The sequence below is a fragment of the Sinohyriopsis cumingii genome, chromosome 9, assembly GCF_028554795.1.
Source record: "Sinohyriopsis cumingii isolate HCF-2022 chromosome 9, ASM2855479v2, whole genome shotgun sequence".
In the NCBI taxonomy this organism is placed as follows: Eukaryota; Metazoa; Mollusca; class Bivalvia; order Unionida; family Unionidae; genus Sinohyriopsis; species Sinohyriopsis cumingii.
This window is the reverse complement of record NC_142969.1, coordinates 47,832,969-47,848,650: the sequence shown is the minus strand read 5'-3', so window position 1 is coordinate 47,848,650 and position 15,682 is coordinate 47,832,969. Positions and strand designations below refer to the sequence as shown.

The 15,682-nt window shown below is 34.8% G+C and overlaps 1 protein-coding gene across 1 annotated transcript; it reads right to left on the bottom strand.

The window, feature by feature from the left end:
• Positions 1-1,508: 1,508 nt before the first annotated feature.
• On the bottom strand, positions 1,509-14,849 carry LOC149791758 (uncharacterized). Its single transcript, XM_089970260.1, has 10 exons — positions 14,208-14,849; positions 12,681-12,834; positions 11,742-11,797; positions 10,702-10,999; positions 9,634-10,167; positions 7,958-8,165; positions 7,300-7,386; positions 5,832-6,028; positions 5,322-5,390; positions 1,509-3,471 (listed from the first exon to the last, which is right to left on the bottom strand). The coding sequence occupies exons 1-10, from the start codon at positions 14,277-14,279 to the stop codon at positions 3,284-3,286; spliced, it is 1,863 nt and encodes a 620-aa protein (XP_089826386.1). The 5' UTR covers positions 14,280-14,849; the 3' UTR covers positions 1,509-3,283.
• Between the last annotated feature and the right edge of the window lie 833 nt (positions 14,850-15,682).

Below are 15,682 nucleotides of genomic sequence, written 5' to 3'. Positions count from 1 at the left end.
TGGGTGTTTTGTTTGTTGTTTTAACTCTCTAAACTCTAAAGCCGACAGTTGCCACTGCTGAATTGCATGCAAAATCGATAAAGTTAAATCAGCAAAGGTGAATTAACAGTTTGGCATTGATCAGGGCGTTTGGCATATACATTTGACACAAACACACACAGAAGTGCATTTAGAGTTTGCCACTGATTAAGTACTTGTTTGTATTTGAATATATAGTTGTGGAGTATGCAGAGTTCGGCTTTGTAGGCCTTGTGCACGTATAATTAGGCATTTTATATTTGTACGTGTCTTTTATAATTTGTAAGGTAGGAAATGCTTAGGAATATTGTTGATGTTGATAGTTTACTATATCGAGAATTAGGGATATGTGTATATGTATGTATAAGACGTCGTGATATTATTATTGTTATAACCTTCATTATAGAACAGGCGTGTGTGGAATGTTTAGATTTGAGTGTATGAGTTGACTTAATGATTTAATTGCCATTATGCTGATCAATGGTCTGTGGTTGTGTAATAATTCTCCTGTGATTGAACAAGGAGACAAAATTATACGTTCCTTCTAATCCACAGGAAGCTTTCTGGTTGAGATAGGACGCCACCCAAAGATTAGAAAGAAGAGAAGACGGGGAGAGCAAGGGAGAATAGGCAGTTGTATGAAGGAGCAGAGCCGGGAGAAAAGGCAGTAGTGCGAAGGCGCAGGGCCGGAGGACGGAAACAAGTGTACCGGAAGTACCAACAAGGTGGAAGTTGCAGGTGTGTAACAAAGAAAGGACACGGGAAAGAAACACTCTCACCTTTAATTTCGCGTGGCGAAATAACTGGCAATTTGAATAGGGTATTGTATTGGTTGGAAGAAGCAATTGCATTGCAAAAATTGTCCTGTAATTGTTGAATATCGTGATATAGTTTATTAAATTGTTATACCTTTTACCTTATTATTTTTTATACTTTATACTCCTAGACCGTCCGCCTTGCTGACTGGGGGCTCGGAGTTATTTAATCTTTCAATTGTCCGTCCTTCGCCTGTGTTAGTAATAATTCCGTGTGTGAGTGTGTGTGGTTTAGATTTTCAACGTAGCGTTAGCAATTTTTTTTTTTTTTTGTCATTTCGCTACGATATCTGCAATGTGGCAGTTTATAGTGATGTCTAGCACTGAGGCATAATGCCGCAGACATGTAGCATCATGTCCAAGCCAGTCACAATATCGTGACAACAGGCCGACCAGTCCTAACACTAACCTCTTAAAGCTGAGTGCCAAGCAAGGGAGATGATCGGCCGATGTACGAACCCTCGACATCACGCATCGAGGCGGACGTTCTAACCACTTTGGCCACCGGAGCTGTCACAAATTCTTAAGTTTTAATGACCATATGTATTGTGCTAGAACGGTAAACAATGTGCTAGTGCATGTGTGTTGGAGATGGGAGTATATCATCCATAGAGAGTCAGGAAATATTTAACAATACGTAATAGATTCAATATAAATGAATAAATAAAAAAGCTATAATTGTCTGCAACTTTATTTAAGACTAACATATACTGGAGAAGGGGAGTTGAGGAAGCTTTGTCGTTATAGTCAACTGTACCTATCTAATTTGGAATAAATGTAGAATTTCTATTTTATTTATGAACAAGTTTCTTTGTACTAAGTTGGCACATTGCTGCCTAATGATTTAGCATTCTTATGCCGATTGTACTCTTTAGTTATACAGTCAACATTGATTAATTGATTAATCGATCGATCGATTGATTGAATTATAGCCACTTATCGACAGATACGGTTATTTACGAATCATTTAGCTGTGCGCTTTTGCGCACTAATTTAATTTGGATATTCTAAATTAAAATGTATCCAGTGCAAGTCGCAGATTGTTATAGTTGAAGGTTAATAACGTGCCATTTCTTAGAGATCACAATAAAATAAGACTGATATGTGTTGTGCAAGTAAAACACTGTTCACTTAATACGTGCCCTAATTAAAATAAAAGATGCCGAATAGTATTCAAACCTTTGTAACTCTAGCCAAGGTCACTGAAATAGTATAAAAGCGCCCTGTTTCAGCGTGGTCCTGTATACTCTGTTTTATTGGCAAGATTGAGACATATATGTAGTACTTAGGTTCCGATCCGTTTATTCCAAATGTCCATTCCGTAGTGTTCCTATGGGCATGCTATACAAAATTTATGCCATTTCATTCTTGAGCGAAGACTATTCAAAGGCCTTCGTTATGGAGTGTAGACTAAATTATATTCAAAGGTATGCATTATGGAGTGTAGACTAAGTGATATTCAAAGGCCTGCATTATGGAGTGTAGACCAAATGATATTCCAAGGCCTTCGTTATGGAGTGTAGACTAAATGTATTCAAAGGCTTGCATTATGGAGTGTAGACTAAATGATATTCAAAGGCCTGCAGTATGGAGTGTAGACTAAATGATATTCAAAGGCCTGCATTATGGAGTGTAGACCAAATGATATTCCAAGGCCTTCGTTATGGCGTGTAGACTAAATGATATTCAAAGGCTTGCATTATGGAGTGTAGACTAAATGATATTCAAAGGCCTGCATTATGGAGTGTAGACCAAATGATATTCCAAGGCCTTCGTTATGGCGTGTAGACTAAATGATATTCAAAGGCCTGCATTATGGAGTGTAGACTAAATGATATTCAAAGGCTTGCATTATGGAGTGTAGACTAAATGATATTCAAAGGCCTGCATTATGGAGTGTAGACTAAATGATATTCAAAGGCCTTCATTATGGAGTGTAGACTAAATGACATGTAAAGACATATTGCGGAGTGCAGACTACATGATATTCAAACAAATACATTGTTTCGGAAAATCTAAGTTATAATATTGATATTAATACTCTTCTGCTTGTAAATGACTCATTTGTCACTGTAGAAAGTATATATAGTCAAAACGAAAATGCATGACAAGCATATAATCAGTCAGTTAGAAATTATGCACCATACCAATTAAGGCAGCCCCCCCCCCCCTCGTTTCTTTTATGGTTTATATATATAGATAAATGATAAATTTATTTTATATCCCACAGGCTTGCATGATTGTTCTTCTGTAATGGCAGTAAGCTGGAGAACTTGTTTCCTATCCATTTGCCCTGTTTAAAGTTTATATTTGGCAATAGACAAAACAAAAAAAATCACAACTCCGAAATGGCATTTACAAATAAGGAAAGATAGCAACGATAGCATTTTTATACTCTTTTAAGATCTTGAAAGTACATAATATGTACGTTCTCGGGTGATGCTTATTTTTCATCCCTCAGCTACGATGTTGGTTTTAGCAGAGGTTTGTGTGACAAGGGGAAAGACTCGGTAGGGCCGAGGAGAATGTATTCTGTCAGTGAATCTTCGGCAGGAGGCCTTATTCTGCATCTGTTGTACCATCTTTTTATTAATATCAATTAGCGCCAGTGTCAATACGTCTTGAGACTTTCGATCTTCTGCAGAGAAAATAGAGAAGCAGCGTGTAGAAAGCGCACTTAAGGAAACTTAACTCACATTAGCCTTTGCGACCCTATTACAAAACATTCATCATACCACTTTTGTACAATTATAATATACACCTTGCGTGACCAACAAAATGTACCTATTTTGTAAACGCGCGGACAATACACCTTGCACCCATGGAAAATTAAGTTGTTGCTTTTGTTGCTGTTGTTGTTTTTTGTTTTGTTTCTTATGTTTTTGTTTGGCTTAGTTTGGGGTTTTGAGTTGTTTTGCGTTTTATCTTGGTTTATTTATTTATTTATTTATTTATTTTATTTTATTTGGCTTTTTGTTTGTGGTCTTTTGTCGTTGTTTTGTTTGGGGTTTTGGGGGTGTTATTTTGTTATATTCTTGACTAAATGAGCTTCTATAAATACAATTGTTGCTATTATTGCTATCACCAGCAACAAATGCACTCCATGTTGGAAAAGTTTTAAATGTCCTAAATATTTGCCTAATTCTGACCAGACTATTTACGTTACAGACTATACATGTAGTTGTAAACTTATAACAATGTACGTTAAATGCGTTGTTGAAATTATATTGAAATGCTGGAGTTGCATTTCAAGTATAGATGGGACCATAACAAATCAGATGTTTGCAACTGATTCTTCAAACTTGTATAAACAAAAATCAACAGATGCATTAATAGTATCTAATACCAATTTTGATTAAACTCTAGATTTTTTTCCACAATGGATATCCGACATGCACCGATTATTGTTCGTGGCTGCGTCACTTATGAATTTCCCATTCCACTTATTTTTAATACCCTCTAAGACATTACACCGCATTTTATGTTAGAGAGACTACTTTATAGTAACGATAGCCTCCAAATGTGGCTTCTCACTTTCTGCAGTACAAGAGTTGTAATATGACTGGTGAATGAAAAGGTCAATATATCCTCGTATCGGTGCCCCGTCAATTCATTAGCATGGCGACTGGTCGAATACAAGCATTATTTTGTACTAATGAACATATATTGATTCATATTGATTTGATCTGAGATATCATAGGAACAAATGTTGTGGGAAATGTAATTAGAACTGACAAAATTGTTGACATGACGTAAATAAGTGCAATATAGTACAGTTAAACCACACAAATGTGTATCTCGGTGAACTGAAAGCTGAAATTCAGTCAATATACAAAATTTGCTCAACAAAGAGTTTATGCGAGGTCTTTTGTATTATATGTCTATCAATAAAACTGGCTGAATTCATGCAAGACAAGATACAAAAGAAAAGGTGAGTTAGACAAGTATCGGTGGTGATAACTATTTTTAAAAGGTCAAAATCTGCATTTATCTCATTCGACTAAGTTCAAGTGCCATGGTTCATTGAAAATGTAATGGGTACAAGAAGAATTTATGGAAATGCCATACCTTTAAGATTAAATTCCAAAAAAGGTGGACGACACGTGCATCTTTTTAACTAATAATATACCTTTTTGGTATAAAAACCTGTTAAATTAATGGTTACAGTCCTATACAGCTTATATTGCGGGAAAGTAACGTTTGAAACAGCGATAGACGCGACAGGAGTTAAATGTCTCCCTTGCACTTCCTGATATGGCAGGCCATCATTCTCTACTTATTTATGTAAAGGAGCCGCTGTTACTGGACAGATATTATGTCTCCATTGCCCTTACTGATGTGGCTGGACATCATTTTCTATTTATTTATATAAAGCATCTGCTTTTACTGGATGTGTTAAACGACTTCACAAAATCAAAACATGTTATTCTAAGATTTTTTGAGCAAATTCGATAAGAGTAAGATCAGAAAATGTTTATTTGATCTTACCGATGATTTTGGCGTTTTCAAGAGCTTCTTCAATATGGTGATACGCTTCGTTGTACCTCTTCATGTTAACTGCAAGAGAACAATATATAAGTCCACGTGAAGTCAAATCCTTGATGGCTTGTGTACATACGACTTGTCTAATCTTGAATAACCTTGAGGCCTTGAGTCGACATAATCTCCTGGTCGACTTCTTGCAACATTTAATTTTGTTTTATACATGTTTGTTGTTTGTAGATAATATCTAAGACTTGTCATTGAATAGGTTTCATATGTTGATAACGTTCGATTGACGTTGCAAAATAGAATGCTTTCTACTAATCTCAATCAAACTTAAGGTTACATGATTAAAGCAACTTTCCAAACAAACTGGAACGTAAGGAAAAGGTCTTACACATCAGATCATTAGTTAGGCTATACGAATGTACGTTCGATTCATAAAGGTGGTAATTTTCTTCGGTATAAAAACCAATGGAAGTGTAAACCATTTTGCCAACAACAAATGTAGATTACCTTCAACGACACCTATAAGAACGAAGCTCTGTAGCTGAAACCGCATGTTGTTCAACTCGGTGGCGGCCTCTAACGCCTTAATCCCTGCCTCAAGAGCATATTCGAATATCCTCAGCATCAAAAAGCAGTTTCCGATCTCATGAAAAAGCCAAGCAGTCTCCTGGAAAGTCTTACATAACGGGGCTTTTCTGTTGAATCTAAAAATGTGAAGGGAAAGATTTCAAGAATCATCCATGTGTCGAATTTCCGCAAAACTATTACCATTAGGTGCATATTAGCGTGAATGTTAGAGACAATTGGACCAAGAAGATCATGCACATATGCCGAAGGTTTAACTACACATCAACACGATCTTGGTATTCAATTGCCGAGTAAATATTAGGTAGAAAACTGGTGGAGGCAAAAGCTTTGTTAATATCCCAATGAAGGTAAATCTCAACGAGTACAATCAAATATGAATCACAATTAGACAAAAGGAAGTCGGTAATAACGATGCATAAACTCTCTAAGAAGGCATGCAAAACAAAGAAAAAAGCAACAACTAAAAATTGGGTAAATTCAAGGCATACGAAACATTGAAAAAACAACAACAAACAAAACATGGGTTAAATAAAGATATAAAAAAACACCAACTACCAAAAATGGATTAAAACCAATGCATATAAAACAGAAAAAAGCAACAACAAACAAAACCTTGGTTAAATTCAAGCCATACAAAATAACAAAAAAGCAAATCAACAAAAAACTGGTTAAAATCCAGGCATATATAACAAAAAAGCAACAACATCCAAAAACATGGATAAAATCAAGGCATGCAAAACAAATAGATAAGCAACAACAACAAAAACTGAGTTTACATCAAGGCATACAAAACAAAACGAAAACGCAACAACCAACACTGAGTCAAAATCAAGGCATTCAAAACAACGAAGACAAACAACAACCAAAATGTGTTAAATCAAGATATATAAAACAATGAAGACAAACAACAACCAAAATGTGTTAAATCAAGGTATATAAAACAACGAAGACAAACAACAACCAAAATGTGTTAAATTAAGGTATATAAAACAACAAAGACAAACAACAACCAAAATGCGTTAAATCAAGGTATATAAAAACAACGAAGCAATAAATCCAAATATTGGTAAAATCAAGGCATATATAGCAAAGAAAAGAGCAACAACAACCAAAAAGGTATTTATCTTAAGGCATACAAAACAACAAAAAAGACAACAACTACCAAATTGGGTTAAAATTCAAAAACAGGCAACAACAACCGAAGAAATGATAAACCCAAGGCATACAAAACAAAGCCAGAAGAAAGAACAAACAAAAAAATGGGTTTAAATTAAGATATACAAAAAAAAGGCCACAACAACCAAAAAATGGTTAAAATCAAAGCATACAGAGCAAAGATAAAGAAAAAGGTAATATCTATATACAGATACTTGAATACAATACTTACAAATCGATTGCACGACTGTAATTACTCATCAGGACATTGACCCGACCAAGATTACCGAGAGCCCTCGATTGTATATCAGGGTTACCACTGAAAAACAAAAAAGAAACAGCAAAGAAAAACAACGTGAGATCGTCCAAAAGATTAAATTGGATGTATTTGTAGCAATTAATATGCTTTTTTAATACAAATGTAGCCTGTATCCCATTCAAATTTATATTGATAGCAAAATAAACAGTTGATGGGTCGTAATGTTTTTCTACATGACTACAAATATGATAACGGAATGTCTCACTCTATTCTCTGCATTAGTTGTTATGAATGTAATATTATTTTCCCATCAGGGATTTTGCTGAGCTGGCCACCCATGTTTCCAAGCTCCGGCAAAATATATGGAACAGTCTACCACCACTAACACTACATCTATGCGATTTCAAAAGCTTTGATTGTGATAAATTGTATCATAATAAAACATTTAAAATATCAGTTGCCTGCGGTATCGGGTATTTTTTTATTTTGAAAAACTATGGACAAAAGAAGGACATGTATGTCCGACAAAGACTTCAATCGATTGAATGGACTAACACCAATGAACTGGGAGTTAAACTATTTAATTATCTCATAGAAAAAATAAATTAAAATAAAAAATAATTTTTCTCACTACTCCTCGCCGATATCAAGATCAAGGCTATGATACTCAAGAGCCTTAGAGTAGTCTTTTCTTTGTATCGCACAGTTTCCAAGGCAACTGTACAACATGGATCGAAGGATGTGCTTTGACGGGACTTCCTCGTTTGTAAATTGCTCAAGTACGTCCAAACAAGCTATGGCCTTTATCTCGCACGCAGAGTATCTTTTCTGATTAAACGCTGTATAAGGAAAGAAAACACATGTACAAAGATGGTGCAAATATGGGCGGGAACATGAGTAATTTGACGAGTTTTCAATGTGCCATATTTATTTCAAAGCATTCCTCTATAGATTCAAAAGTGAGATTAGTTCAACTAAACAAAAAATGTATCGACAGTTCTAAAGTGGCCTTATTTAGACGAATTTAAATTGGATAAGAGCAATCAAAAATACCGTACGATTAGACACACACATGAAACCAGATATGTATAAAGAAATATAGTATTACATGATCAGGGATGAGGATTCGCTGAAGTGTGAATTTTATAAATAGCTAAATATTGTCATTTAATCCTTATGATTCATATGGCCCTTATTTCTGTCGTCCATTCAGTGGGTTACATCAACATAACTTTGAGTTTAGGTACAACATGGTATTCCTTCATTAGCCTCTTCACATGGCGCCAGAATATCTAGCGCTATCGTCGCTAGACAAGGGCCCTATATCCACTTCTTTCAATGTGGAACTAATAATAACAACTACCACACTGTAGCTATACAAAATCAAAAAATGATTTTTCACGAGGTTACAATAATTCTTTTCGAGCAAATATATTGTACATATTAGCGTTTATTGTTCCTCCTTTCTGCACAATTAGATCTTTCAAACAAATTCTTGCCCATTTTAAGAAAAAGATCCGCTGCTCTTATATTATATAAGCATTACCCTGAGTAACAGCTCTTTGATTCTGCAAATAAGATCGAAGCGAACTGCATTATTTTTTTTTTTATAAACAAAGTTGCTTGCAAAGCCTGATATTTGTTCTGTCTGTCTATAGAGGTGAATCATGTATTACCAAAACATTTTGCAATTATTGTGCTTCAACTTCAACTAAAAGATTTTTTATATGCGGTTGCAATTTTCGATCTAAGGTCAGGAGGGAGGCGGCGCTGCTGTTGTAAGAAGTTAGTACAGACAAAGCTTGACCAAATTCTATTAAAAATCAATTAGGAGCCTAAAAGTATCGATAAAATTTATTGAAGTGTATTCAATTTCAGATCAGTATGACGTGACAGTTTGCAAACAATCGTATGTCCGAAAACTCTGTTCATATTAACCAACATTTTTAATGGTTAAATAATGCATAACATAGAGAGGATTTGTATAGTTAGATTTGACCACAATCCATCAAGGTACTTTCATCTGGCAAACTTTTTAAGGCGTATTTGTATGATCCTGGAGGATGTAAATACACACAAAAACATGTGAAACAACTGGAATGATACATGTTGTGCATCACAATTATATTAAAATAAAATAACAAACAGTCTGATTGGATTCTAAGGAAGATTACTATTAGCAATTACATGTTCTATTTGTCTCAACGATCGTTTGGCGCCAATATTTGTGAAGTCGCAAATACATTTTATAAGCGATTAGAACTTACAAAGTGATCGTAAAATAGAGTTTACGTTTTCACGACATACCTTTTTCAACAGCCACTATCTCCTTCTCTATGAAGGTCACAGCATCTTCCCCACGTCTTAGTGCCTCCTCCTTGAGTCTACGAACCTCCTCTTCCGTCTCTGGCTTGTTTTCCCCTTCCTCTTCCTCCGGAATCTCCGTCATTTCCTTAAGCTCTTCGTTCTTTTTGTAAGACTTAAACTGAAACTTGATCTTTTCAGGTCTCGGTGGCTCGGTCTTTTCCGCTCTTCTTTCTTCCCGAAACGAATTTACGCGAGCCTTTACATTGCTGAGGCATTGTCTCGTCACTCGTGAATCGGAAAAGCTCCGTGTCGAAGAGCTCTTGATTGATTCGATCGAGAGAAGCGACTCAGTGCTTGTGTACAGAGAAAGGCGACGTAGGCGCCCCTTGGAACGAGATCTTCGTGAAGGATGTGGAGGTGGTAGGGGTCCCAGGCTGTTCCAAAAATTCTTCCTCTCATGGAGGAAGAACAGACCGTCCTCAGCGGTATCCACCACCTTAGATTTAACCACACTGCTTTTGGTTCCGGCTAGCTCTAAAAGAATTTGTGTAAAGCTGTGAAAAGGATCGATCTCTTTTTCTCTCTTTGCACACAATATACTTGCACAGAAACATAGATTTAACGCAAATATGCATTGTATTTGTCAGAAACATATGTTCATTATATAGTAATTAATTTAGCATATTGTATTTGCATCAGTCGCATACAAAAACATAAAATACCCAAAACCAAAAGCATCATGTTTGCATACTATTCGAATCAGGTGCTGGTCGATTCTGTTGCAAACATAAATGTAACGCTCTTTGTTATCGTCTGACTTGTATGCATTTATATATAAGAATGTTGCGGACGAACATTCATTGGAGTCTTAAAAGACTTCGAACACCAGTCTTTGAACAATAATTCTCAGATTTCAAACTCTAATTATCAGAATTTCAGGCTATATATATATATATATATATATATATATATATATATATATATATATATATATATATATATATATATGTCTGTGTGTGTGTGTGTGTGTGTGTGTGTGTGTGTGTGTGCGTTGCGTGTCTTGCTTACCTTCACTATCTACAAGGAACTCTAAGTATTGCTTGTCCACGTACAACTTGCCCAATGTCTTCTTATCCGTAATCTTAGCCATTGAGGTGAGTTTGTCGTTAGATGCAAATGATTCTAGCGATTCGGCTTGAAGGTTTCTCTGGAATGTAGCACGCGATGTGGACAAACTGATGGAGGGAAGTCTGTGAACTTTCACCAAGGGATTGTTCAGCCGTTGCTTAAATCCTGCACTGGGTACCAGTGCCCGGCCAGTCTCTGTCCTGGGCTTCTTGTCATACGTGAAATGTTTTGGAGGTAACTGGAGAGAATTACTTGTGTGTATATGTATATATATATATATATATATATATATATATATATATATATATATATATATATATATATATATATATATATAGAAAAAGTAAAATTCTAAAATTCAATACACCAGACTGCACTTATTTTTTAAAATGTTGTCAAGGAAGCCCCACCACATCGTTGTAAAGATTTGCCCTAATGACGTCATATAAATCAACATGTTTCATTGCAATTTGATATTAATAGAGAGAATATCGATGCATATCATTTTTTACTTTTGAAGCAGAATATTTTTAAATATATCGTTTTATGGTGTTCGTATCTTTCTCCATCATATAACAATTATTATACATCGATTAGTAAGGATAAACGCACGTTATATGTTTCCAAATTACACATATATAATAACACCAAAAGACAGCAAACACGATGTCATGACGTCATATATAGCAAAACCATAGTGTTAGAGGCCTTCGAATATTATTTGGATTCGTTACATTATTCTTATTTTTTCGGTCTCATGAAATAAATCAGTAGTGTCATCATCTGATAAATAGAATATTAAAGTTGTGCTCATACCAAATGAAATTTACGAAACTATTTCAAGATTTCCAATTTCTTGCTTAACACCAGTCGTATCAAGTGGACTTTTTAAAAAAGAAAACCCAAAATTTTAAATGAGCACCTGTTTAAGATACTATATGTATGTTACACTCAACGAAACCTCATGTATATGTACTCACGGACTTGTGGGTGCCAACTGTCATGTCTCCGATCGAAGTAATTTTCTTGCGGCGACCTACAATATAGGATGTAAAGTGGGTTATTTCTCACTACTGTCATTTGAAACTTTTTATTTGTATATAATAATAATAATAATAATAATGATAATAATAATAATAATGAGGACTTTGTATAGCGCCTAATCTTTAGAAGCTCTAAGCGCTTTACAACATTAGACAACACCTATAAGATAAAAAAAAATATAATAATATTATTACAAAAACAAACACCATGAAATTAGAAAAACATTAAAACTTAAAAAACATGCTGAGAATATTTCAGGTAGAAAACATTATTAGGTCTTTAAGTTTGTTCTTGCAGTCGAAATAAGTGAGATTGCTTCACATATTTGAACGTTCGAGGTGTGCACGATATAATTGTGCTGGACTTAGCTTATTATTGTATATCAATACGTTTACAATCTCCTCGTTAAAAAATCTCATTATCGAATTTAGAAAGATATTGCAAATGTTGTTCTGTTTTTCTAATCAATGTAAAACATATTCTTGTCGCAGAATTTTGAAAAATGGTTAAAGTAATTAAATCAACAAGTGCATTCTTTTACTATTAGATAACACGAAACTAAGAAAACGTCTGTTTCACCTGACAAAGTCATTCTTTACAACGTTTGTGCCTCGGGCTTTCTTTATTTTTATTTATAATTACACCATATGTTGTATCCATCATTTTACGAAGAATAAACCTGTAAACCCTCTTCAAAACCAAATATATATATAGTGTTTGGAAAAAAGTAATTAAAAAAAAAATAAGAAAAAGAAAACAAAATTTAAAACATTAAGAACCAAACTAAAACGCGTCGTATCAAAACGCAACTGCAGCCTATCGTTGTGAGTAGACAGATACCGAAATTTAGGAAGATAATTTAGGAGCTTCCTTGCCTTTTCTTTTGACCCTGGCCCTCTTTTCGGCTCGTTTGATTCCATCCCTAACTTCCTTGTTTTCAGGGTACATCTTCTCGTCCCTTTGACAACGCAAAGAAGCCAGCTTTACGTTCTGAGTGCTCGAGGATGCATCGACCGTCTGGAAATAGTCCTGCGGAGAAATGTAATATACGTTTATATATATATATATATATATATATATATATATATATATATATATATATATATATATATATATATATATATATATATATATATATATATATATATATATATATATATATATAATTGCTAAAACTCTATCAACGAATCTAATAAGATTAAATGGAAGAAGCCAACATTAACGCTCCCAACCTGTCCGCTCATCTTTAATTTTTGAAAGAAGGTAACGTCACAAACCCAAAATGTGCATAATTGAGGGAGCAGAATGAATGAAACCAGAAAAAAGAAAAATTCGTGATCGCGGCTTTTACATGGAAGCTACACAACTTTGTACGAGAGAGAGAGAGAGAGAGAGAGAGAGAGAGAGAGAGAGAGAATAATATCTACGCAGGAGTTGGGAAATACAATAAATCGAATCCGTTATAATATTTCAGTTTAGAAGCATCTTTATTTTCATATGATTTTTCCTGGTTGCATTCACTTGCAGAGGATTATGGAACTTAACAGCATTATTGGGACAGGAGATTGTATGCAGCATCTTATCAAAAAATTACCATCTCACGTGGACGTGATTTCTGGGTCTAATGAAGAACACGACTCACTTTGTGTTTTGCGACAACAGCCCGTAGAAGTATACACCTAATCAATTATTCATTTTCTTCGGCAAAACAAATATTAATAGTGTTGAAAATATTATTTGTTCAGTCTAGCGATGTTTTCAGCTTTGACGAGTAAAGTATTTGTTTAAAAATGATTAAACTTGTGCAATAATATCGCTTCATTATATCTTGTAAACAACCTCTTGGCAAGTCTATTAGAAGTTATTGTTTGCATTGCAGTTTTTTCTTCATCTTCTGTATAAAGCCTTTAGAATGTTGTAGAACTATCCTTTTCACAGAGATACACAGAATCTGATATATGTTTATACAACCCAAACTTGTAAGTAGATCTTGGTCCCTGTGGATTTTCCAGTAATACTACAAGAAATACCTACAGGACTTTTTCAACTATGTCGTGGAAGGAATAAAGAGATTGCCCTTACATTAGAAGTCGAGACAGAGGGTGCTTTAAAATCGATATTGGGAAGAACTGGCTACAGTCTTAAAAGTATGTTTGCTATCATGTTCGACGTAGTATTTACGACTATCTTCAAAACATCCGTCTCTTTCTTCCTACCCCCACCTCTCTCTCTCTATCTCTCTCTCTCTCTCTCTCTCTCTCTCTCTCTCTCTCTCAAACGTAACAACTACAAAAACTATCACTGATGGAAACATTGTCTTTGTTGTCATTATTGTCATCTTTATACGAGTCGTTACCTTCTTTTTCATCATGCAGATTCATAGTACTGCCGCAAGTGCTTACCTTTGTACGCTTTAAATTCGATTGTTTCAGCGTATCCTCCAGCGTGAATGAAGAATCGTATCCCGCACTCATACCTAATTTTTAATGCTAAATCACCAACACGTTCTGAAAATTTACATAAAATTACTTATGATCCAGTTTTGGCGTAAGGCTGTCTTGCGTTTTGGCATGCCCATCCTACTAAAATGACATGTATTTTTGAAATCGTTGTCCATTTACATACTGTCACGTAGCTTTCTGCCTGTCCATTTTTTTTTAAAAGTCTAGTTGCTGAGAGACCATTTGGAGCACATAATCAGTGTCAGTTAGTACCACATGACGTAAAGAATCCAAGCCAACAATGTTAGGAAAGGATTGTGTTACTACTTATAAAATACCTTCTTCTTCTCAAAGGTAGGTCAGTTGTTCAGAGAAACCATGGGAACAAGTTTAGGCATAAAAAAGAACTTTCTAAACTCCTTTCTTTGTTGTGTTGTCTCCTATTTATCAGAGATTGGTATTACGTGAACTGCTCGTTTTCTTTAGAGTATAATTATCGTCTCTACTTTCATTTTTTTTTTTTTAACTTTCAAACATCAACACACTATTATGAGATCGAGAAAGATGAGATGTCCTGACGAAATGATTCGATGAACCCCGTTAAGTCTTGGTAGCATACTAAGTCAAATCGTCGGTATACAAAACACCTATAAATGCCAATATACCTAGGAGAATGTAAAGAATAAACATACAAGTCACGCTGGGTTTTACATTATCTTTTACCCCGGAATGAGACCATTATGTACCTGTTGAATGAATGATAGACCCTCTACCAGTCGGTCGTTTCATTATTACATTAATCAAGGTAAAATAAGTGTAGGTTATTGCTACGTACAGAGATCTTGAGCTGAATCGTGTGAATGGCTACCATTATGTTAACTTATAAGTGGAGACCGACTGCAAACTGCACAGACCCAGATCTGCCGTCATATAATGTCCCACCAGATCTTCGTGTATGCCGTGTGTAAGAATTAATTAGTAGAACAAACAATACAGACCCTGATATGCCACAACATTATGCGACGGCAGATTGGGGTCAATGTTGCTTACATTTGGACTCCACTTTGAGTATATAAGGTACATTTGATTATATATTAAAGTTGTATTGACTCCTGAGACATTATTCTAAACACATTTGTTTTCTTCCAGTATCAAGCACTTTGGTTCAAATATTTTTTTTCTTTTTTTTTTTTCTTTCTTCTTCTTGTTCCTTTTAACCAGGATCCAAACTACATGATAAATTATTTCTTTACTTACATATTCATTTGTATATTTGCATATTTCAGCTTTTTATCAATTTTACTTTTGTAGTTTAGTCTGTGTGCATATACAAATTTATATCTTATATACCTGTTATTTTTCTTCTTTTATGTTTTCTTAATTTGGAATGGTCTTCCTGACCGGTGACAATGGTATGCTTCATGTATAAAATTGTA

What these genes read in the sequence shown, in the direction of transcription:
- LOC149791758 (XM_089970260.1), bottom strand. Translation starts at nt 14,279, where the DNA reads ATGAGTGCGGGATACGATTCTTCATTCACGCTGGAGGATACGCTGAAA. An exon ending in GGCCAGGGTCAAAAGAAAAG is followed by an intron (nt 11,798 to 12,680) that starts GCAAGGAAGCTC and finishes CCTATATTGTAG; the next exon opens with GTCGCCGCAAGAAAATTACT. An exon ending in TCTTATAGGTGTCGTTGAAG is followed by an intron (nt 5,391 to 5,831) that starts GTAATCTACATT and finishes GTTCTCTTGCAG; the next exon opens with TTAACATGAAGAGGTACAAC.